This window comes from Cryptomeria japonica, chromosome 6 (genome assembly GCF_030272615.1).
Source record: "Cryptomeria japonica chromosome 6, Sugi_1.0, whole genome shotgun sequence".
NCBI lineage: Eukaryota > Viridiplantae > Streptophyta > Pinopsida > Cupressales > Cupressaceae > Cryptomeria > Cryptomeria japonica.
In genome coordinates this window covers 372,215,773-372,239,596 of record NC_081410.1, presented here as the reverse complement: position 1 = coordinate 372,239,596, position 23,824 = coordinate 372,215,773, and the positions used below count along the sequence as shown (strand labels likewise).

At 35.4% G+C, this 23,824-nt stretch overlaps 1 protein-coding gene across 4 annotated transcripts in view; it reads right to left on the bottom strand.

Annotated features, from left to right (window-relative positions):
• Positions 1–1,403: 1,403 nt before the first annotated feature.
• LOC131072219 (ribonuclease E/G-like protein, chloroplastic) overlaps positions 1,404–23,824 on the bottom strand; it is a 305,133-nt gene continuing 282,712 nt past the window's right edge. The window contains exons 11-14 of one of the 4 annotated variants that reach the window (XM_058008317.2): positions 21,845–21,964; positions 5,695–5,826; positions 5,453–5,495; positions 4,743–5,346 (exon numbers count right to left, since the gene is read on the bottom strand). In XM_058008317.2, the coding sequence (XP_057864300.2) occupies positions 5,039–5,346; positions 5,453–5,495; positions 5,695–5,826; positions 21,845–21,964 (603 nt within the window). In that variant the 3' untranslated portion in view covers positions 4,743–5,038. Of the gene's footprint in view, positions 1,984–4,742; positions 5,347–5,452; positions 5,496–5,694; positions 5,833–21,844; positions 21,965–23,824 lie in introns of those variants that run through there. The other 3 variants (XM_058008316.2, XM_058008318.2, XM_058008319.2) reach the window with 3 other exon arrangements.

Below are 23,824 nucleotides of genomic sequence, written 5' to 3'. Positions count from 1 at the left end.
GAGAAACTATGTAACTTGACTTCCATCCAATAAAGCTGAGTTAAAATTTATTATAAGTTGACTCCATAGGAATAAACAAAATCATTCAATCTTCTTAATTTTACCTAATATATTAGAGTTAATAATGATGACGATACTAAAAACACAAAACTTAAGGACTCTCCAAAAAGGCGAGGTTATAAAATATGTGTAAGAAAAAAATGAGCAAAGCCAAAGATAGTGCAAAGACAACAAAAAGGAAAAAGAATTAGCATCACAACAAAATAGCAAAAGTTGAGTAACCATCAAAATACAAAAAGAGCGACATGGGATTTAGTAGTGGTTAGTCTAGTAAACATTTCTTGGGTAAAGAATCTTTACGTGACGATTTCCGATCCAACTCCAAAACCCTAATCCAAGAATCTAAGCATAAATTATGTGAAAAAAAATTAAAAAAATATTGTAAAGTGCTTGAAGAGTGCTAAAAATACCTTCAATTGTTTTTTTGTTTTTGCGAATGCTCAAATCCTTCAAGCTTTCCATGGATTCTTACCCCACTATAATTTAGCAAATTTTGATTTCAGCACCTCGTACTAAGTCGGTGAAGCAAGAGCTTTGTGAAGATGAGAACACTATGATGGTCATCAATGACTTTGGAAGCTCCAAGATGTGGACCTTCATTTTCCTTAAAGAATGTCCCCTTGAATTTGATTGAAGAGGTGCCTATAATGACCTTGAGTGATGAAAATATCGGAAGGTCTTTAATTTGCAATTGTCTAGGCAAGAGACCTACTCTTGGTGGTTGGTGGTTTTAAAAATTGGATGAAAGATGTCTAATAAAGCATTGAAGCTCTTTCCATTTCATTATTGGATAGAGGTTTTTTTTTTTTAGTAAATTTTAATTAGAGAAGAATCATGATTTTGAGGATCAGTAGACCACTATTCTTTGGAAAGTGTGATTTGTTCACGAGTCCATTGGCTTCTTTCTTTGACCTAACTACAGATCTGCCTATCAAAGGCCCTATGCTGGAGAGACTTTGCAATCTCTTTTTGGCTATGAGACACTAAGATTTGATTCAATAATGAATGAGAAAGGTTGAAGATTTCATTAAATGTGTGAAACCTCAAAACAGTTTTCAACAAAAAATTGTGAGGGTTTCCATAATGGTAGACTTTTTTTAAGCATATTATTTAGTCCAAAATATTATCATCTCTTAGAGCTTGGACACATTTAATAATTTGAAGGTTTTTCTTTCCATATATTATTTACTCCAAAATATTATTATCTCATGGAGCTTGGACACATTTCATAGATTTGAAGGTTAATCTTTCTATTGATTTTGATGCAATGAACTCAGGCATTATAATACAAATTGTTCTTCCAAAAATCCTTTAGGTTCTCACACTGTCAAGTTGCAACAATGTGTTTAGAAAGCCAACAAAACACATTCAAATAGAAATTCTTCAAAATCTAAGTAACAAGCATAGCTTGGGTTCCGGTCCCCTATTTCAATTAAAAATGCATTGACAAAGAGTCCCGAGGAGGTAAAACTTCAGGTTTCAATGGATCTGTTGGAATGACAGGATGAAGCAATTCAAGTAATGGGTCAACTAGTATAATCTTTTTTAAAGAATTATTTTTCTCAAACACATCCACCAAGGTTAAAGCTAATTGTAGCCTTCCTAAATGCTGCAAATTAAAGCCAAAATCAAAGCACTTGCACTTGGAAGCTCTTAACTTTGTAGGTTACTGTTAACAGTCGACCATAGAGACCCTTCTATCCCGCAAAGGTAGAAGATTGCTCTCAGCTAAAGAATGATCATCTCACATAAGGCTGTCGGAAGTTTTTGTTTTTTCTCTGCAACTTTACGCTCTATTGTTTTTGGTTATCTTCTCTTCCATTAATCTTTAAACGTCTTCAGACTTATGAGTTCCTTTCTTTTCAGAATATGTAATCTTGATCATTGTTTGGAAGAAGGCCTCGTTGAATTTCGTTACTTTACCTGCTAAAAAAAAATATAAAAATTAGATTATCATTTAAACAATTAATAATTACATTCAAAAACATATTGTATAACTAATACAAATCTGAACACAACTCAAGGTACTAGTTGTCACGTTCTTATGCATGTGATAAGATTATCAACTCAGCCTTTTGGACGCTTCTCAAGTTCTCAACACATTAAATTCATCATGTGAAAGATTGCGTTCAACAGACTTTTCGCAAGTTCTTCATTGTCAGTACAGTTCAAAAAGAGACAATTGACTATCAGTATCGAGACTTTGAGGTGCTACATTCTTAAATTAAAAAATGATTTATAAATTGGAAGTAAACTTACATTTGTCGCTCTTTTAAAGTAAGCATCCCCTATCATGATAAAATCCACGTTGATTCATGGTGCATAATAACCCTTTCAACACAAAGTATATAGTTTTCATTGAAATGCTGCCAACTTATGCAATTTACAAATACTTCTGACACAGTAACTAATATAAATTTCTTCTTTCCATTTGATTATCGATCTTCCTTCACCAATACCGTGTTGCTTTGAATCATTCAGGTGAATCAAATGTCAAAATCTTTTTAATGCGCCCTCTGTTTTTAGCAATGAATGATCAATCGTGCTGCAGATTCTCTATTTTATTTCCATAATTTTTTAACACCACTTAGTCTTATTAGCATTTATAGACGCGGTTCAGGAAGCAAAGCCACAATAAAATGTGCCTAAGCCAGAACGATTATAATTCTTCGGAACAGCTTGTTGGTTTTTAAGAAAGACAGATAGCAAATGATGATGTATTCAAAATTTTCAAAACCTGCATCATCGTCTAATGATACAGAGAAAATTTATATGCTAAATCTTTGAGATATTTTCTATTCCATTATCTTACAAAAGGAATTTTTTTTCCAAAGTAGTTTTTAATTGACGAATGTATTGTGTTCTATACAACAAAAATCTATTTGCAAGCTTTCAACCGAAAGGTCAATTGGCCCTTTGTGATTGGCCGATGATTATGATTTCTCGTATCAGATAAATATGTATTTGCTAAAGAATGTGGACATATAACTAGATGCAGCTGCAACAAAATCTGTAAAGGCATGCTGTAACAACAGTGTCGGAGTAAAATTCAACTTTAAAGTTTGAAAGCAAAAATAGGACATTGAGATTTACAAGTGCTCTCTGTTTTTCAGAAATGGCAAGGACTCTCTTATTTGGACTCCTTCTAAATCAGGTTCGTATAATGCCAAAGAGGGCTATAATCTCCTTGTTAATCAGCATGACAACAATGATGTTGGAATTCTGCAAAAGCTGTTCTCGAGTAGGAATCATATTCCTAAAGTGGGGGTTTTTGCCTGGTTGGCAACTAGGAAAAAAATTCTAACTGCAGAGAAATTCAAAAAGATGGGTTATGAGGGTCCTTCGAGATGTATTCTTTGCAAGGCACGGGAGGAAACAGTCGACCATCTCCTTCTTAACTGCCCTTTCTCTGCCAAATTAGGTTGGATAACGGCCCTTCTGAATGACATCTCCTATGGGAAATTTGTCCATCTAGTCTTCTTTGGGAGTTATGGAAAGAATGTAATAGAAGGATTTTTGATAATAAAGCAAGAAAGGTAGAATCAGTACTTATTTCTATAGAGGCTTCAATTGTGGAGAATATTAACTGTAAGCTTGCATTCTACTCCTCTTCCAACAAAGACTTTATGGACTGGGATGGTAGGATTAGATTCAGATGGAATGTCATAAGAATTCCTCCACTATTGGGAAAGAAGCACAGTGAAAGAGCATCAGCTGTTTGGATGCCACCAAAATTGGGTTGGTTGAAATTGAACTTTGATGGGGCATCAAAAGGTAATCCGGGTCCGTCTGGAGCTGCCTGTGTCATTAGGGACCATAATGGAATCTTCAAACGTAAACTTGCCATGCCCCTTTCCTTGGACACCAATAATGTTGCTGAATTCAGTGCCCTCTTACTAGGCCTCACTGAATGTTCAAAAAGAGGTATTAGACAGATTGAAATAGAAGGGGACTCAGCTATAGCTATCAATGCAATCAGGGTTGCAAAAGTTCCCAATTGGCGGCTTCAAGCCTTATTGGAAAAAATTTATGTATTCTGGGCCGATTTGTGAGTTTCTCATGCAAGCATATTTTTAGGGAATCAAACTCAAACGCAGACTCACTCTCAAAATTTGTGGGAAAAGGGGTTCATTTCCGTTGGTGGGCGAATGAATATTCGCTATAATAGAATTCCCTTATTTTTCATGTCAAGGCTAACAGATTTCCTCTTTATTTGAAGGATAATTCAGCCCTTTCGTAGGATGCTCAAGGCAGTGTTCGAGGGCAAGGGTCTCAAGGTGGCGGTCATCGTCATGGACATGGGAGAGGTTGGTCTAGAGTGAAAGGTAGTGGTCGCAGAGGCCGTGGTGGTAATGCTGCAGAACAAACTTGCTCTCTTCCTGGCTCTTCATCCCAGGGGCCTCCTCAAGTTTGAAAGAGATGAATTTTGCAGACTTTTTTGTTAAATCTTTCTGAATTTCTTTAAACTTGATGAACTGTTCATATCATAAGTTTCTTTTTAATGCCCTCGATGAATTTTTTGAGCTTTTGTTGCTCCATGTTAGACATACTCTGGAAATCTTTCTTAGCTAAGATAGATTTAGCTGCTTATTCGGACTGATAATTTTTGTATCTCTGTATATATATCTTTAATATAAAATTTCTGGCTTTGCCATTTGCTGATCAAAAAAAAGATTTACATGTGCTTGAAAGTCATTGTTTCTATTAGAGTTCTATGTTAGTGGTAAAGGTGTTCTCCAACGGGAGCTATAATCATTTCTCATCATGAAAATGTTGTGGATTAAACAATGTGAAAGCACAACTACAACTTAGAAGTATAAGCTTGATACTTCAACGGCAGAGAATTATTTTTTCTATTTATTTTTCTAGTTTGACGGAAAAATAAAAAGATCACAAAATATAAAATTGCTCACAAAAGATTTGCATTATGACTTATGTTTTTTCCTCTGTACAATATAATTTGGCTGCTCAACTATTATCAAACATTTTTTTGTCGAGTTGTATTCTTAATCTTTTGAATTTTCCTTAAAACAGGACTCCTCTTGGTATTTGTTTCAGCCAGGCCTGCTTGGAGCTCCTTATTAGGTACATTATTCTTTGCAAAATCTGTTTTTTCCCTGCTACTTGTTCCAGATATTTCTCCTTGGACCTTCTTATCCGGTATACTCTTCTTCATAAAATCAACTAATTTCTTGCTACTTGTTTCAGCCAATCTTGGTTTAATCTTGGTTGCTTTTCTCTTCTTTGCATAACCAGACACCTCAAAGCCTCTTTCAAATTCAAAACCTGCAGCAAAATCAAGGTAAAATATCTTATCAGCCATCCATTGTATGATTCATTCAAGAATAATGACCTGTTATCAACAAAGCAAGATAATGTTTTATGACCATACATTGCTTCACCTCAAATTGGTCTCGTTCAAATTCTCTCTTAACCTACAGGGCAACCAAGGAACAATATCTCATCAGCCTTCCTATGTTGTCTAACTCATCCAAGTGTAAAGAAAAATTATCAAGGGTGCATGCTAATGATTTATGATATTTAAAATCACACATTGTCTGTGCATTGAGAAGCTGCATTGTTGAAGCAAACAGAATAATAGAATTAGAAATATTGAATATGCCCACCAATTACCTCTATATCAATCCTAACTTTCAGAGTAGTGCGCAATAGTTCTACTCGTGTCTTCTTTCCAGAGGTCAGATAATCCGACATGACCGCATCTACCCACAATAAAATTTGAGGCCAAGACTTCTCATCTTTAGCCTTTACCTTTCAGTACACAAAATTAAAATTAGAATCTGACAATCTCACATTTTGTACAGACTCATCTCAGTTAAATGTGCTTCAAGAAAATATATATCCTACAAATACCTCTTATAGACTTATACAAAGTTTAAACCATTGTGTTGAAACTCAACGAATCTCATCAAGGACTCGCAGATCTGACTTTGAGTCAGGCCCAGCAAGTCTGCAGCCTCAACTCACAGACTCAGTTGAGTTTGACACAAGAGACTTGCAAGTCTCCCAAAACTTGCAAGTCTCAGTGGTCAGACTCAGTCGAGTCTGAAAAAGCAGAAAATTAACTTGAACTTAAGGAAAAAAAAAAAATTAAAAGCATTTATTTTGTATATTATATCTATTTTTTAATTGCCAAGGTTTGCTGAGTTTGTGCCAAATCTTAGTAAAAGGCAAAAAAAAAATGCCTTTCTGAGTTTGTGCGAGTCCAAGTTTCAGTATTACGGTTCAAGCCCATAATTTACAACTCTATATGTTAACAAAAAATTACATATACAAGTAGTCCTTTCACTGATTACATAAATTCAGAAATTGCATGAGAGTTGGCATACAAAATTTACAAAAATTCTCAACTCTTATGCAAGTAGTCCTTTTCTAATGCAAAATCCCAAGAAGATGTTGTCTGGTCTTGATACGTGTATATAGTGTCTAGAGTTTGATGTCTAGGATCTATTTTGCTTAGTGTTAGGTTTAGTTTTAGATCTAAAGGAGCTTCCCTTCAAAACTTGAAGAGAGGTTTATCCTAACACATCCATTTTGTGGTCTTGCAAATGACAAATTTAAACCTAATACGTGCTATTTTGCCAATCTGTTATGATGCAGAAATTAACTGTAAAATGCTACTTAACAATCCATTTGTTTTCTTGCAGAACATAGGATCACCATGTTTCCAAGTTTTCAACACAATGATAATAAGAGTTTTCCAACATATAATCCCAACGGTACATTGTTTGGAGAGAATCTAAACATATCAAACAAACTATTGTGTCACAATTTCCTAAGCTGCCTTTGGACCCACTTCTATATTTTGTAGAAAAACATCACAGTTGGCACCAAGCAAGGTGCATTTGAAATTTTATGCCTTCAATCCATGTGTTCACTTGTGTATGCAATATGAATATTCAAGGATGACACGTCATAAACTATGTTCCATGGGGACACATCCCTGGGCTTGGTACCCCTGTGCTCGCACCGGGGACAGTACAGCAAGGACGTTTTTTTGCTGTTTCCTGTCTGTTTCCCATTCACAAAAATCAGAGGACCTACAGGGTTGGGGGACGTTTCTGGCATTTATGTTGAGTATGTAGATTTTTTGGGAGTGTTGACATGCTTTTCTAATTTCATTTCAGACCTGTACAAGTCTGATTTTCCTTAGCAGTTTGGTATTAAGTTACAATATTTAGGTGTTTTTAGAGGATATTTGGAGTGTGTTTGTAACAGTAGTTTGATTTGGTTGTGTTTGGTGCTTCTGGGTAGTTTGATTTCAGCTTCCTGATATGATTTGAATGAGATTTCACTGTGCTTTAGTTCTGTTTTGACAGTCGTTACAGCTGTTTCAGCATGATTACAGATCATCCTCAGCTACATTTATCATCATGTGAGGTATTTTGGGTTGGGTACAAGATTATATGAATTATCAATAATATTTGGCCTCATTTTGGATATAGTAGCAAATTGATTTTGTGATCAGAACATTTAAATCAGATTTACATCAGCAATATCTCATATCATGTTATATTGTAATGCATTGCCTAAATACTTTGTCGATTCTAATGTGAAATCTCAATTCAAGTCTAATGCTATGTATTAATGTCTATGATGAATTCTTTATCATTGTTATGATATGCATATTTGAAATTTCTCTACACTTTTAAAAATCCACCTACTTTTTTAACAGCCGTCCCCTAGAAAATGGCCCAAAAGTACCCCATACTGGAAACACGCCCCACCCTCCCCTACTGTCCCTATCCCCGAAACTTTGTGAAACATAGGTCATAAATTATTCATACTCCCTCTTCTTTTCTTTCTCTTCTGGTTCATAGTTGCAAGTGCAAAAATGATTCTAGTAATTGTGCGTGGCAATGTAAATGGGCAAGTAGGTTAAATTTAGAGTGTGCTAAAGGTTACACTTTTTTTTTTCTTGAAATTATATAAGCATCCCCAATTTATCTATAGCATAGAGAGTGTAAAGGGGTAATCCATGCAATCCTTGTGCCTCCATCCCCTATTGTCCTCATGTCCCACAGAAATCCCATCTTCTACATGTCTCAAATACAACAGTAGGGGCAAGAACATGTAGCGGGTTGGGGACATGTCCCCATGTATCCCTGCTTTGGAAAATGCCATTTCCAAATTTACTTCAGCACAAGTTTATTATGAAGAAGTGGGGTACAAAGTCTAAGGGGCCACTTGTAAACCTCTCCAAGAATTGATTCACTTAGAGACTACAAAGACCTAATGCAACCTGTTTTACTTAAAAGAGTTTCATGTGCTTCAAGCATTGGCTAATATAAAAAATATTGTAGGCTTGTGTCTGAAATGCCACTTAGAAAAAAACTACTGAAACTATTTGATCACTGAGACGCATCTTCATTGCATTGCAACTTTGAACTACAAAATCGTAATTACATTTGAGTTTCATGCATGCAAACACAAACCCCACAAGTTAATAACGATTTTGCATTTTCAGATATATATTTTACCTTTCCATAGAAGTTATGTTGTCAATTGGAGTTCAAATTAAGGGTTCAAGTTTGTCAAATGTTTTTCCTACGGTCCAAGTTCAATTAGGTTCTATCATGCAATATATAGAGAATTTTTATTGTATGAAAATAATCATAATAACAAAATACATAGCCCCCCCATTAATGGGGTGATAGATGAGCATGTTGTAAGAAATTAATCACATTGAATGAGATCCCTACAAGGTTTCTTCAAGCTTAATTTTGGTGATGCCTCAAGGGGAAACCCAAGTTTTGTGTAATGTCCCTTACTCAATATATAAGCACAAAGATGTTTGCCTGAATTTCAGATTAAAAAGATAAATCAGAAATGGAACAAAAAGTAACTCTCCTCCAAGGAAAACCTACTAATTCATACAGAAAGTATTTTCTCATAAGTTATACATATGCAGCGGAATCTTGAATTATGACTTCTTAAACAGTTTGTGAATATTATTCCTTGATTACTTAAATTGGGAAGACACAGGGTATGATCTGGTTAACTCTGGATCCAAAAGCAGTCATCATGCCCTTTTGGCTTACTTATTGTGGCGTGGGTCTTATCCCCTTGATCATCCCTTGTCCCACAACTTAATTTGTTAAATTATGTCAAAGTGGCAGCAGATGGTAGAAGGGGCTTAATTCCACCAGGCCCAAATCCAGTAGCAGTCACATGCCCAACTGGCCTACTGATCTTACATGAACCAGTAGGTGGTCTACTTGGGTGGTCACTATCCCTCCTACAGGTCTGCTGTCCTCCCAGACAGGTGTTCATTTTCAGTAGTTTCCTACATACAGTTTAGAGGCTCATTTTATAATCAATTGTTATAAAACATTTTCATCTATTTAATTCCGTGATGTATATTAATTTTGTGAATAATTAACCAGTATATTCTTCCCTTCTTAATTATGGTTTTCCTTTTATTAATATCATATCATTCACAGATCATTAAGTTAATACAATTCTTTTAGATATTGAATTTCATTTCACTGTTAACTATCCATGCGTGTTAAGGATTTAAGTTATACGGTCTGTTTCTTACAGACCCTTATCTGTCTTATTATCAGAGAATTAAACTATGAACATTTGAAAACGTACTGATTTTGTAGAATTATAAATACTGATTTCACACAATAATTGAATTGAATCTTTAAGCGGATGGGCTCTTACCTGTCCGAAAACCCTCATATGGTTTCTACGTATGTGCCGATAATGTTCCTTCTTGTTTCGTTATCGTATGGTATGGATTAGATAAAACGATTCACATCTTTATGTAGTTCATATTATTATCATAATGTATGGATTTGGTAAATTGTAATCATAGTATTATTGTATTAATAGGATGCAGTGACCGACTAAGTAATTAAACCTCTGAACAGATTCACTAACTTCCTGAGTGTGCATACATACCTGAGACTTCCGCCTTGGGTTTCCAGAAGTTCGTGACTGGTATTTTTCCTTCACCGAGTCTCTCCTTCTTCCCGTGTGTATCCTCTGCAGTTTTGGCGCTCACTATTTCTATCCTTCCCAATCACCGATTAAGATGTCACATCGTATTAGAATAGACGTGATGTGCTTGGCAGAAGTCGCAACTTTTGTAAATGAATAATCGCCTGGGTTGTGACTATTAGCGGATAGCCACACCCAATGCAAGCTTATAAGGCTTATATTGTATTAAATAATTATTACTTACTATTTATTTTATTAATCATTAACACATGCGATTACCTTAATTACTGTATTTATAAGTAATTTTAATAATTAGTAAACAATTTGCATGTTGTTATTATTATTACTGAGAGAAGACAGTTATTACAATTTACAATTAATAATAAATAATCAATTACACATCAATAATCAATTGATAATTTTGGATAGAGATATACATCGCATAAATATTAGAACACAGTTATATAGACATATCTGATATATTCATCATGGGGACATGACATTTTGTAGGGGTTGAAGTTGTTCAAGATTTCAGTGGTCTTTTCTTAAAAGGTGGTTGCTTATTTTTGTGGTCTAAGACTTGTAATGAAGCAGAATGGAAGGCAGTAATCAAAGGGCTCTAGCTAGCTTATGATTTACACTATAAGGAAAATTATGGTCAATTCAAGGTTTGATCAAAATGTAATGTCTAAGCTAGAAATCTAAAAGTTTGTTGGATGAGGCTTTGGTCCTCTTCGAAGTCCTTCAATCATATTTTGTTAACTCATTGTTTCCAAAAATGCAACAAGGTTGCTAATCTTTTTGGCTAATGTGGGAGTTGAGCAATCTCTATTCTCGGCTTCTATTAGCAAGAGATATGTGCTTGGGATGGTTTGGATAATCTTCAAAATTTCAATTCTCCACCTTGAGTTTGACTTTAAGCTTTTTGAGACTATATTTTGAAAGGTGCTCTATATTACAACTTATAAGAATATTGCCTCTACTATTGTAGGCCATGGGTTTGGTCAGGTTTTGTCTTGAAAATGTTGCAAGAAAACATGTTTCATTATTTAAATATTTGTTCAATAAAATCAATGCAGGAAAATGTAAGTTGATGAGTTAGTTTGTCTATTTAAACAAGTCTCATGGGAGTAACATGTGGCAAGTTGACATCACAACAAGGTCATTTTGCAATTGTGTGATGGTATTTCATGTTGGTGTGAATAAGGTATTTTACTGAACTAGTTCACTTTTAGGTCCTATTCACATGCTAAGTTACTTTAGGTCCTAGGAATATTTCAAGAAGTCTTAGTTGTCAATTAGATCTTATCTTTTGGCATCCAATTCTTGAGTCCCAGGTCATTTAATATTTAGCAAGTTAGATGTTTTATTGTACAGGACTAAGACACATGTCACAATCTTGTCTAATCCTATCTTTCAACCTTGTCATTATAAGCAAGGCATCGTATGTACATTTTTTGATGTAGCATCCGATTCAATCTAATCCATTGTGCCCATAATCAAGCATTATTTTGCTCTTGTTGCTCTCTTTTGGAAAGCATCTTTTTGGTTTTGCACTAAAGAATTGAGCCCATTGGTGACTTTAACATGGTATTAAGCTTCAGATCTGCAAGCCTCTTCTCGCTTTTGTTGAGTGCACATTGTGGTAAATTGGACTTCACTAATGGGGTTATTTTTGTGGCCTTGTATTGAGGATTCATTTTGGAGCAGACTAGTGCAAATCTATGCTCACCAATGAGTTTAGAGTATCCAAGTAAGCCATATCTATCTTTTACTTTACTCAATTTGGCCAATGTATGATACAATTGCAAACTAGGGTTTAACGCTCAAATCTAGTGAATAGATTTTTATTGCAACACTTTTAGCCCAAATGGATGCTGCCATTGCATTCAAAAGGCCCAAAACCCACTACTTTGCCAAGAGAATCGTCACTGCATGCTAAAGTAAGCCCTTTTTTAAAAAATTCACCACTTTCGACCCAAAAGTTGGATTTTTGCAAAAAAAAAAATATCATTGGAAAGTTGGTTATATGTACTTAATGGCGCAGGTTTGATTAACAAATCTAGTTGCTGGTGAAAGTTATTGTTGTTGAAGTCAAATATTCTTTTTTGACTCCCAAGCTCAACTTTTTCGCCTAAATCTCCAATTTTCATGATTTTGGCGTTGTTGGGCTTCGGGAAGGTATTCAATAGCTCTTTAATCTCATCCATGTTTTTTCATATTCAGTCCTAGGTACATTTTATTTAGTTTTTTTCCATATTTGCATTCTAGATGATTATTTGGACATGTGACACTTGGGAAGGTGTTGTTTTGATTCAATCACTTCATTTAAGACCCATTTTATGTATTGATATCTAATTTGATCATTTGAATGTAGCATTGTTAAAATCATGGGTTATGCAACTTATCCTTCGATACATCATTCTAACTAAGGGCAATTATGAGTCTTCGCAAAAAGGCATCCTAACACATTGTAGGTGGCTCAATCTTTTGCCTCATCTTTATGGACTCATCCTTGAGCAAGAGACAAAACGGAAGAAATCAATTTGAGGTAATAAAAATGATCGCATCATAGGATTAATTGGTACAAGTATTAGTGCAAGTATCTTCTAGGAAACCTACAATTGTATCTTAGGAATCAAGTGCCCACACACAGTTTGGACCAAAATTTCGGAGATCATGGAGATACACATAATCCTCCATTCTTAGATGATCTTGCATTAGATTGTTTCATTCCACTTGATAATGTTGATAATCTACCCTTTGATGATGATAACTTAGAGGATCTTGAATGTGATGTTGCACTTGAAAGTCTTGATGATCAAGGGACCTCTCTTGTTGGTCTCTCTTCTCCAATTGAGGTCACACATCCATATTTTTTTGTTGATTCATTGAGAGCTTCCAGTCATTCTTTGCAGCAAGTAAATCATAGTTTTTCATATACAATCTTGTGGGACGATTACTTGACATGAATTTCTGACTTGTTTGTGGAGTCTCACATTTCAAACTTGGAGGACCAATTTGAGGGTTTATCTCTCCTCTTTGATGATAGCAATGGCACAACTTTTGTTGCATCATCTTTGTCTTTGAATCTTGTTCAATATCAGTTTTATCTTCTTTGATTGGGCAAGTACCACATTTGATTATGGCATCATAATTTATCAAGGACATGGCGATACATGAGCAAATTTTAGAGATACAATCTTTATACATTTGGATTCTACTTCATACCAATTCCTATCCAGAATGGGAAGCATTTCTGCATTTATACTTTGTCTATCTTCTTCCCAAGGGGAGAAATGTTGTTTGTAGACATTGGATCATTTTTGTACTTGTTTTGTCTTCTTCCCAAGAGTAGAAATATAGTTTGTAGGCATTGTATCATTTTTGCAGGACATCATACACTATGGAGGGGGGGGATAATTCATTGTAAATTCATGATGGATGTAATCCTCATGGGATATCATTGAGTCCTCCCATCTTTCATCATTTATTTGTACCTTTTTCTCTCTTTTGGAGAAGAGTTTTGTCCCAACGGGTTTTCTCCTCTTCATTTGTGAGAGAGTGCATTGTAAATATGTACCTAACATGGCCTAATAGGCATGATTTTCTGCATCATTTGCATCATAATCTACTACTCCCTAAGTTGCACTCAAGGGGGGCTCTTGATGTGAATAAGATATTTTACCTAACTAGTTCATTAATAGGTCCTATTCACATGCTTAGCTTTAGTCCTAATAATCTTTCTATAAGTCTTATCTTTTGGCATTTAATTCTTTAGTCCTAAGTCATTTAATATTTATCAAGTTAGTTGTTTCATTGTACAAGATAAAGACACATATGACAATCTTGACTAATCCTATTTCTCAACCTCCTATTTATAAGCAAAGCATCTGTTGGCGTGGCTAAAGTCGAATCACCAACTCTCTCCAGTCAACGCAAAATAGAATGTTGCTAAGTATCCTATCCTCTCTTGCGTAAGGAATTCCCTAATACTGTTTTAGTTGATCAAAGGGGACAACCTCAAGGTTCCAAATGTCAGGTCATGACTACAAGATAACTCAACGATTTGATGTGTTTTGCTGGAAACACAAGGGGCCTTACGTTTGCAACAAGTTGGTTTGCATCCAACGATGTTGCGATTCTCAAACTGCGAAAATAAAGATAAAAAAGGGAAGAGTTTAGGAGACCTAAGGACAGTGATGGAAATGGTTAACGCAACGGGTAGACAGATTTCGATACACCAATTCTTGTTTTGCCAAAGACACCCTCACAACTCGACAAGAACAATGCAATCTCCAAGGGCATGAAGGATTTTCAGACTATGGGGATTCATCCGAGCACCCAATTTTGGCGCAACCTATGACGAATACTCACAGTTGAACTAGGCACAGTTTGGGTTCAGATTAACCATGCATGGTGACCTACAATCAGCAAGTCCCCAATGGTATGAACCTGAAATGCATCAAATACCCCCTACAATTCGCCATTAAAACCATTGAACTCTACTTCTAACTCGCTGGAAGGAAACCATGCAAACAGAATAAAACCAAAAATAACAAACACCAAATTCAATGTTCATATATTGATTTTAGCTGCTATTGCAACAATTTCTGCAGCAGTTCTATTCTATTTTTAAATCTACAAACTGCATCTAACTATTGTAACTCCTAAAAATCTAACTAATTTTAACCTCTAAGAGTCTAAAAATCTAATGCTTTACAAGAGAAGGCTCCTACCTTTTGTAGATTTTACAAATTGAATCAAAGGCCAAGATTAACTACATCTAACAGCTGCAAACTGCCTTCTAGAAACTTGGCAGCTTTAACCCATGCCTATTAACTCTTCAGTTATCCTCCCAACCATATTCTCAAGCTACCGACCACTGTTTGGCATCAATTTAGGTCAATCTGGTAGTTGGAAATAACTAGCCTGTGTACGCCATTCACTTTAAATTCATTAGACGGGGCCCACAGGTAGTCATGTACATTAAGCAATTCAGTTTTGCAACCAACTTTCTGGAATTAATTCCAACTGTGTATTTCTAAGAATGCATATTTTGTAGCATTTTGAGTGTTTTTTGTCTTCGGTCTTGACGGTGGACTTCAATTTGTAATTCAGCGGTGGCACATTTCCCCGTGCTTCGTTGCTTCGACCTTGCGCTCTACGGCACGTTCTTGCATTCTCGTTTCTTGGCATCAATCGCGAACTACAAACAATCCATTTCTACTTGAATAAATCATTTCGCAAAATTAAATTAATTTAACAAATACTAAATTTAACTTTTAAATGTCCCTTGTTAAAGCAAACTTGGCCATTAAGGTGAAAATACAAACACCTTTCAAAAACTCTGCCTTTAAGCTAAAATGCAAGAATTTTAAATGCCTATGTTGTATGTCAAATTTGGGTCTTTAGGCAAAGTGTGCGGTTTCTAAAGACTCCTTTGCTTGCAAACTTAATAAATGCCCCCCCCTTGTTTTAGGCCAAAACTCAGCCTTATTGGGCGAAATGAGAGAACGTTGTCCTGAATTTCAACAAAAATGCCAAACTATTAAACATCCCTTTGAAATTCGATAAATTTGGGTGAACTATGCGACTTTACTATTCTTCTTGCAAATTTGAAAAAAAGGCTGACTTTTCACTTCATACATCCTCTTGTAAGTTAATTCAGGTTTTTTGGAGTGAATTGTGCGATTTTACTGTTTTGCCAAGTTTGAACGCCTAACTTAAAAAGTTCGGCCAATTTGACCAAAACGAGCAATCTGTTTCCTTCGACGCATTTTCACTTAATTACAAAGTTCAATCTTTTACTTGACTCTTTTAAAACAAAAAATCGGCCATTCGGGAGAGGATGCAAGGGAGGCATGTTTTATTTTCACCCTCTTCAAGAGAAGAAAATCGATTCTTTTAATACAAATGCAAACTTTTGTTAAAAAATTATTTTGGTTCGATTTTCACTTAGTCAAAGGAGAAATTCGGGTTTTTCAAAGTGAAATGGGCGACTTTCTCTGAGCTTGCAAAATCAACGAAATCATCGAACTTAGGTTTTGAATGCCTTTGAAAGGGATTCAGGCGATTTTTATTGCTTGAAATTCACGAACCTTGGTCAAACTTAAACTATGCTTTGAAAACTCGGCCATTCTAGTTGAAATGTGTGAATTTCCTTTGTTTGCCCTCTGCAAAACTTGGCCTTCTGAGAGAGAATGAACAATTTTCAGCTTATCTTCCCGTTTCGCCCTTCATCTTAGTGATTTTCAGGTTTATTGGGGACTGTGCGATTTTACTTGCCCTTATGCAAAGTAAGAAAAACGCCAAACTTTGCATTTATACAAAACTCGGCCATTTCCGATTAAATGGCCGAGTTTTGTATAAATGCGAAGTTCGGCGTTCGCATTGTAATCCTTGGAGTTTCCTTATTTGATCACATCGTCTTAGCATATAAGGTTTCTTTGTTCAAGAGAGGATAGAGAAACTTGGTATTTTATTGTGTTCAAGGTGCATAAAAAACACATCAATAGTAGGCAAATGTTTTGTGGGCCATACTACTAGGGCTACATGTGGTATTAACGATGAGGTAGTCACAAGCATAAGAACTGCCCAGTCATTGGATTATTTTTCTAGTTGTCTAAGTCCCATTCCTTACATGTGTCAATCTTTTATTGCATTCCATTCCTAGGCCTACATTGGTATCAAAGCAAGTTAAAAAACAAGAATGAATGAAGAAGACAGTCGTCAAAGGTTGTAAAAATAGATCACAATGAACCTATGTTCTAGTTTGTTGCTTACATACATGAAGTTCACTAACCTACTCTTTTGTTAGAAGTCATGAAAACCTCTAACTTTTTTGTTGGCCTATAGACAAACTTATTCAACGTGCACAATTTGTGATGTTGTCTATAACAAGTGAATGTCCACTTACAAGCATAAGTTATTTGCATTTTACTTTCTCTAGAAAATAGTGTAATTCGATGAGATTTGTTGCTGTTGAAACCCACAACCCTATAAGTTTGCAAGTAATATAAAAAGAGGAAAATAATAGTCATATGGGTCTATCATTGATAAGTGTTATTGCCAACTTGATGAAAAGTCAATAAAATGAGACCGGTGTTAATTATATACCATAAAGTGCCTTATCAATATCTTCTAGTGCAAGCAATTGAGAGTAGGTTCACACCCCTAAGGAGTGTGTAATTTTCTCGTTACACATAGCAACACAATTTTTTCAAAACACATGCTCACCCAGTTCTTGAAGACCCCTTTTAGGAGTGTGAATGAACAGCATCAAGGCTAATCCCACACAATCATCTATCTCATTATGTCACTGCTTCATTCTAAAGATTTCATGAAAAAGTCACAACTATCATAGTCCATGAAAAATCAATGTCTTTCTTGAGAATGAGCTAAGCATTACAAATATTGTTGAGCGTTTGTTTGAAAGCTTGTTGAGTATTTACTCATGATACAGATGTTGTTGTCAATCTGATTGATCATTGGAAACTATAATAATAGGGGCTCAGCATCGGGAATCAATGCTTAGAGATTAGACCCCTGAGGTGGGTGGGAGGCTATAGATCGGGTTGGGTGGGAATTGGCACATTCACCGACCCTTGGAAGATAAATGTAGCTGAACCCCTAGAAGATTAATGGGAGCCCACCCATCCTACTATATTAATATTGCAAATGTTGATGCTTGTACCAATGCATGACAACCTACTAAGAGAATTGTAGAGTTGCACTCAATTCTCTTAAAGGATAGTTATGCACTCCATCTTCATAGTGTTGATAGAAGTACTAATTGTTTGTATGCATGATTTCCCATTCTGACTGGGATACTGATAATGAACACATTGTGAGATTTGTCATTGCACTATATTCCAAATTAGCCACTTATCACTACAGCATCTTAGCAAGTATGTTCAACTGAAAACCTAGACACTTAAGATTACACACTTTAATTTGGTTTTTGCTAACTATACATAGAGCAAGATCATCATATGCCTTCATTTTTTCTACCATAAACAGTTTTTTACGTGTCTTCATTTCAGAGCATTGTGGATGGCACGCATTTCACATTTTGAGCTTGACAAAAGGTTAGGTCATTCAGTCCATGCTTCAAAATGCTTTTCAGTTACTCACGAGTACAATGAACTTGGGTTATCTGATTGGTGTAGCTGAACACTATTCTCTACACATGAGTGCAATCAGCCTAGGTTCTCCAGTCTCCACTCACCAAAGTGACAAAGATAGAAGTTGGACAACCTTCTGAAAAATTCATCACTCAAAACAGAAAATGGTGGTGAAAATTTTCACAACAGGTGCAGCATTCTCTAAAAATGGGATATAGCATTGTAGAAAATGACTCAACTTGATAAAACAAACAGGTATTTTACCACATCTATATCTTGGTTCTTGAAAAACTACAGAAGGGAGCAAGTTATCAATCAGGTAAAACCTTTTGCAAAATATTGGAGCTTCATATTAAGAAAAAGAGGCATCACAAATGAGTTTCCCAATGCACAACACAAACAGTAGCCGTACCACTAACTCTAAGAATTAAGGGGTAATGTAATACTAATGTACATAATCCCAGGAATAGTAGGATATTATTTAATATGTTGTATTTCTTAGCTACAGTGAAAGCTGCACAATCATCTAGAAGATGAACTGAATAGTCATTTTTCAAATGTTAAATATGTTCATTATTGAACATTTTTTCTTCTTATCTAGGTCCCCTTCATTTCATTTGTCAATGCTTACTTGCAATACATTCCCAAGCCTAACAAACTCAGAGATTACATCCATGTTCCTTTAAAATTTGTTGAAACTGGCTCCTACTATACTATGAGTGCTTTTCGTGGCAATAGCTTTCGCAAAGAGGAATGTTGTTGTGGTTTGGAAATGTTGTCTGAGGCTCATTCTCCACAACCACTTCACATTGCTGATGATGAATTCTGGGCAAATAGTACCCAACTGAAATGTCTTGGCAATTTTTAATGATGCCATCTGAAACAATTGATTTCTCCACCACTTTCATTCCCACAAAACTTCCCTCTTGGCCAACTCATATTGAGAACTAATGACCAATAAACCCACGAAAAATCTGTCCTCCAGCATCAGAAAGTATAAGCTGAATTTAAAAACAAATGCATACATGTTAAGGTTGATTGCATTTAGTGAAAATGTTGAAATCCCTAGCAGGCCAACACTAACCCTACCAGAGTTAGTTTTAGATTAAAGAGTACAGTGTTGTGTAAAAAAAACAAATCTACTCTACCAGCCTTTACATTCAGTAAAAAACAGTAAACCTAGTCCTAAACTTAAAAATAAGTTTGTCCGTACTTACTATTTTTAGCAAGTGTCAGTTTGGATTACTGACTTGGCAGTTGGCAGAGATTCTATTTTTGGATAGTTGGTGATTTCTCAATTTAATGTTTTTTGGAGATATAAGGAGTTATGAGATTTATTTTTAGAATAACATTAAAATATAAAGTTAAATTTAATATTTAACTAACATTATTTATTTTAATAAAGTAACTTTATTGGCAACCTAGAGAGAAATAAGATAAATTTAATTATTAAATTAGAAAGTTGCACAACCCTAATTAGGGTGTTGAGCTTTAAGTTATAAAAAGGCATTTGGGGAGCTCATTTGGTAGGTGGAAGATTATGGTACTTTGTTTCTAGAGAAACCCTTGGGGTTTTGGGGATTGTAGTTTCATCCTTCTGGAGGATGGAAACCCTTCTGAAGAAGAGCAGCTACAGTGGTGAGGAATTTAACCTAGTTGTTTCTGTGGGATTCGAATGGAGTCTCAACGTGAGCATAAAGATTGCAGGCTTGAATGGATTAATCAAAGTTCTCAAATTATATTTTGTATTTAAGTTTTCAGAGTTTTGGGTAAAATCAGAATATTGGGTTTGAGTTGTGTGCCTCTGTGCTTAAGGGGAAGTACATTAAATAATCTTGTAAGCTGCTAGGTTATTTTTCTTAGCAATACCAACCTCAGAAATTAGCAAAGATCAATCGTATGGGTTTCGAAAAAGTTTTGCTGGGCTTGGAGTTTATACCCTTTTAATTGCTAGCCGTCTTCATTCCTGGAGAAAGCGCTTCATATAAGTGCAGAATAAGACAAGATTTGACACCTCAGATTTCCCCTCAGCTAAGAGACAAAGAGAATAAGACAAGGAAAAGAGTAAACACAGGGATTACTTGAGCAAATCGTGAAAAGAGTCACATTGCAGATAAAAACAAAAAAAAAAATTAAAAACAGGTTTCAGAAAAGAGATGGGCAGAAAAGACAAAATTAAAAAAGACAGGTTTCAGAAAGAGAAGGGACAAATTGTAGATTTCTGGTTTCTGCATATTGGCACTAAAGACCAAGTTTATTTTATTTGCTGTGGAGTCTTAAGCTTTGATATTGAATCTTAAATTGTTTGGGCACTAGAAGACATTTTTAAAAGAAGATAAAATTAGAGATAAAACAAGAATCTGTTTGTCTTTCACATAAGACAGAAAGAAGATTATCTCCACATTTTCTAAGTGTCTATTACATGTTCAATCTGCTAATCATGGCTATTCAATCTGCTGGTTGTTGTTGATCTTTCTTGAATCTAAACATCATGAGAGTTATGAGGGAGGTCATGGAGCTTGCTGGGAGGTTATGAGTCCTTGTTGAATGCTACAGTGGTCGTGAACAGTACTATGGCTACAGTATTTGGTTTCATTTTTGGCATGGATTAATTCCTTTGCTTGGCATGGAGCTTGACTTCATATCTTTGGCGTGGGAGCTTGAAATTGAAGGCTGAGTTCTTGTAGCATTGTTGAGGCATTTGAAGACCTGGCCGCAACATTTCATTTATTTTCATTGGGACCCTTGCTAGGCACAACTCTCTTTATTGGTGTAAATTCTTCCTGAAACCTTGGACGTGAGCATATATAAATTGACTTTGCAGATTAAAGCTATTTCAAATCTGAACCAAAATTATTATTGCGTGGAAAGTTGGAAACTGCTGTGTCTGAGCTGTAACTTCATTCCTAATCAGATTTATTTATTGACAGTGCAATTATATTCATCTTCAGATTTGTACTTACAGAAAGGCAAAGAAGTGTCAAGCTTCAGATTGCTCATATTGGTGAAAAGATTGCTGGTAGTGAAAAAGACTTCCTGAAAGAATATCAAATCTTGGCATAGAAGCTGAAGATCAAAATGGACTGTCAAACAATAATTTTCTGTGTGGCAATCTGCTCTTGCCTTAAAACAGGTCTGAAATCAGAGCTTATCCTCTGTATTTTGCATAGATGTATCCATTGCTAGTTTATTATGTATTGCTTGATATGTATATTTCTGTTTCCCTGAGGATTAAGTTAACACAAGCAAATATCAATATCAAGGATTTCTGTTTGTCTAAATGTCTGAGTACTATATAAAGGAAAAGAGTGAAAAAAATTTAGTGGCACAGCGGGGTAGGACACCCCAAATTGTCAAAGGGGAGCATTCAGATGTTTCTAAGCTCTATGAAAAAGAATGTCTTCTGTAAAGATGGACAAGGATTATGGCAACTTTTTGTTGATCTAAACATTTCTCGACTGTCTTTTCGTCATGATACAAGGTTTAGAGGAAGCTTCTGCATGACTTCTGAGTTGTACATGAATTCTGTGTTTTTCACTTGATTTTTAGAATATTAGCTTCTGTCCCTACACAGCATTTTGTTAAAGATAGAAAACATCTACCCAAAAAAGAGTACCCAGCACATCTTTGGAATAATATCCTGCCCAATGGAACCCCCCAATAGAAGTTTTACAAGTTATATATCTGACCAGAAGACGCCGAATTGCACGCTCTATCTTTGAAAATATTGTATCACGTGCTTCAACTCTTCCATTTGCATTGCAATAAGAGCATGGCTCGCTAAACATATACGTTAAACTTGGGCGAACCTGCAACAATATCCAAGTAATGAAAAGTTAGATATAGATATGATTTCAGCCAATGAATTTCCAATTTAATTGAAATTAAAAATATTTTTCAAAACTTCAATGTGAAGAGATAGCAACAAGAGATATTTAACTTCTACAATGACTTTTCAACTCTGTTATTTTGTCCTACAAGGGACCAGTTTGAGAGGAGTCAATCTCATCTCCTATCCTTTATTCCATTAGAGTCAAGTACAACAGCAATCAAGTATGTTGGAGCTATTCCACTATGGCTAAACTCAAAATTGATACATGGTACTACTGCAAGCTTGTCAAGAATTGCAGCTGGATTGCAGCTCTTGTTATAGTGCTCCTCAACAAAGATGGCCTTGGGTGGACTGCTGAGAAAAATTGCAAAATTGAGGTCCTAAAGAAGACCAAGTGTACCATTCCACTAGTACTACAACTGCTTCAACTAGAATGTGATACCTTAGCTGATGGAATGGAGGTTGTACTTGTCTAGGATGCTAGACTGATAAGATTTGAAAGTTAAAAATGGAAAGGAAGGCATGCATCCAAATCCATATAGAAATAGGACATTCTGGTCATGCTTCTTGTAGTTAAGCAGTTGCCCCCTTACTTCAAAAAACATTTCAAATTTAAAACAACAAACGATAGTACAAAGCATTTCTTTACACAGTGACTTCCTTTAGAAAAGCAATAAAAACACACTAAAATGCGCAAGGTTGTGACTTTCAGATTATGTATAAGAAATGGAAGGAAAATGTATTAGTACAGACCAGTAAAAGAAGCAGCTTGGCCAGTCTTTTGTGCAATCTTGATCTTCCAATGTAATATCCCCTACTGTTGTATGACAGAAAGTGTAGGGAATATTAACAAACAATTGTCTGATAACCTGCTGTTATAGTTTTCAGACTGAATAACTTGCGTGTTATGCAGTTTTAGACAGCTAATATAACTATGTGTGTTATGCAGCTTTCCTTGGTTTTGCTAAATCTGATCTCTAATTGCTGACTTTGACCTCAAGGAATGTTGTCAAACAGTTGTCATGAAACCTCTATCTTGCTGTCTTTTGTTTTCAGATTTTTTTTGCTTACCTGGAATGGTTTCAAATGAAGTTTAAATGTTTGCAATTGATTACTAATACTTCTAGGCCAAGAGCTAAAATGCAAATGCAATCATTTTTGTCTTTTGAATGCACACATATGACTTTTACATGTAAAATGTGCACCTATAGCCAATGGACATTTTAACAAACGCTTCTCATGCATCCTAAGATAGCCAATATGCAGCAATTAAGCATTTTGACAAACAAATGGTATGCAACCTTGTACTACCTTCATTTTATGCTAAACCAAATACAAGTTGGAATGCACAACGCATATGATGATTTCAACTATCCAATATTCAATGCTAATACTCTTGGCTCACAATCAAAATGCCTTCACAAGTTTGATTAAATGTGCATCTACAACAACAACTCACAGATCGATATGACAATGCAAATAAACAATAAAGAACTTGATGTGCAAATTGATATGCTCTGTAACAATGCTGCAACCCTTGATGCTAATGAAACTTCACAATATTTGATGTAATTGTGCCCTCTATGTATGCCGCCCTTGCTGTAGTATATCAGTCCTCAGAAATTAGTTAATTGCAGCCTTGAGACATGTCCAATTTATTCCAAAAATGTCCTCCAATATTCACAAATTTGACTGTTGGTTACAGCCAACTCAAATGCAACCCTCAAAAGATCTTTCACCACCTCAGGTAACTCTCACAATGAAGATACTACGTTCTCCAATGCCCTGATTTGCAGAAATGCAGAAACCATTGGGTTTGCCTTCTCCAAATGCCAAG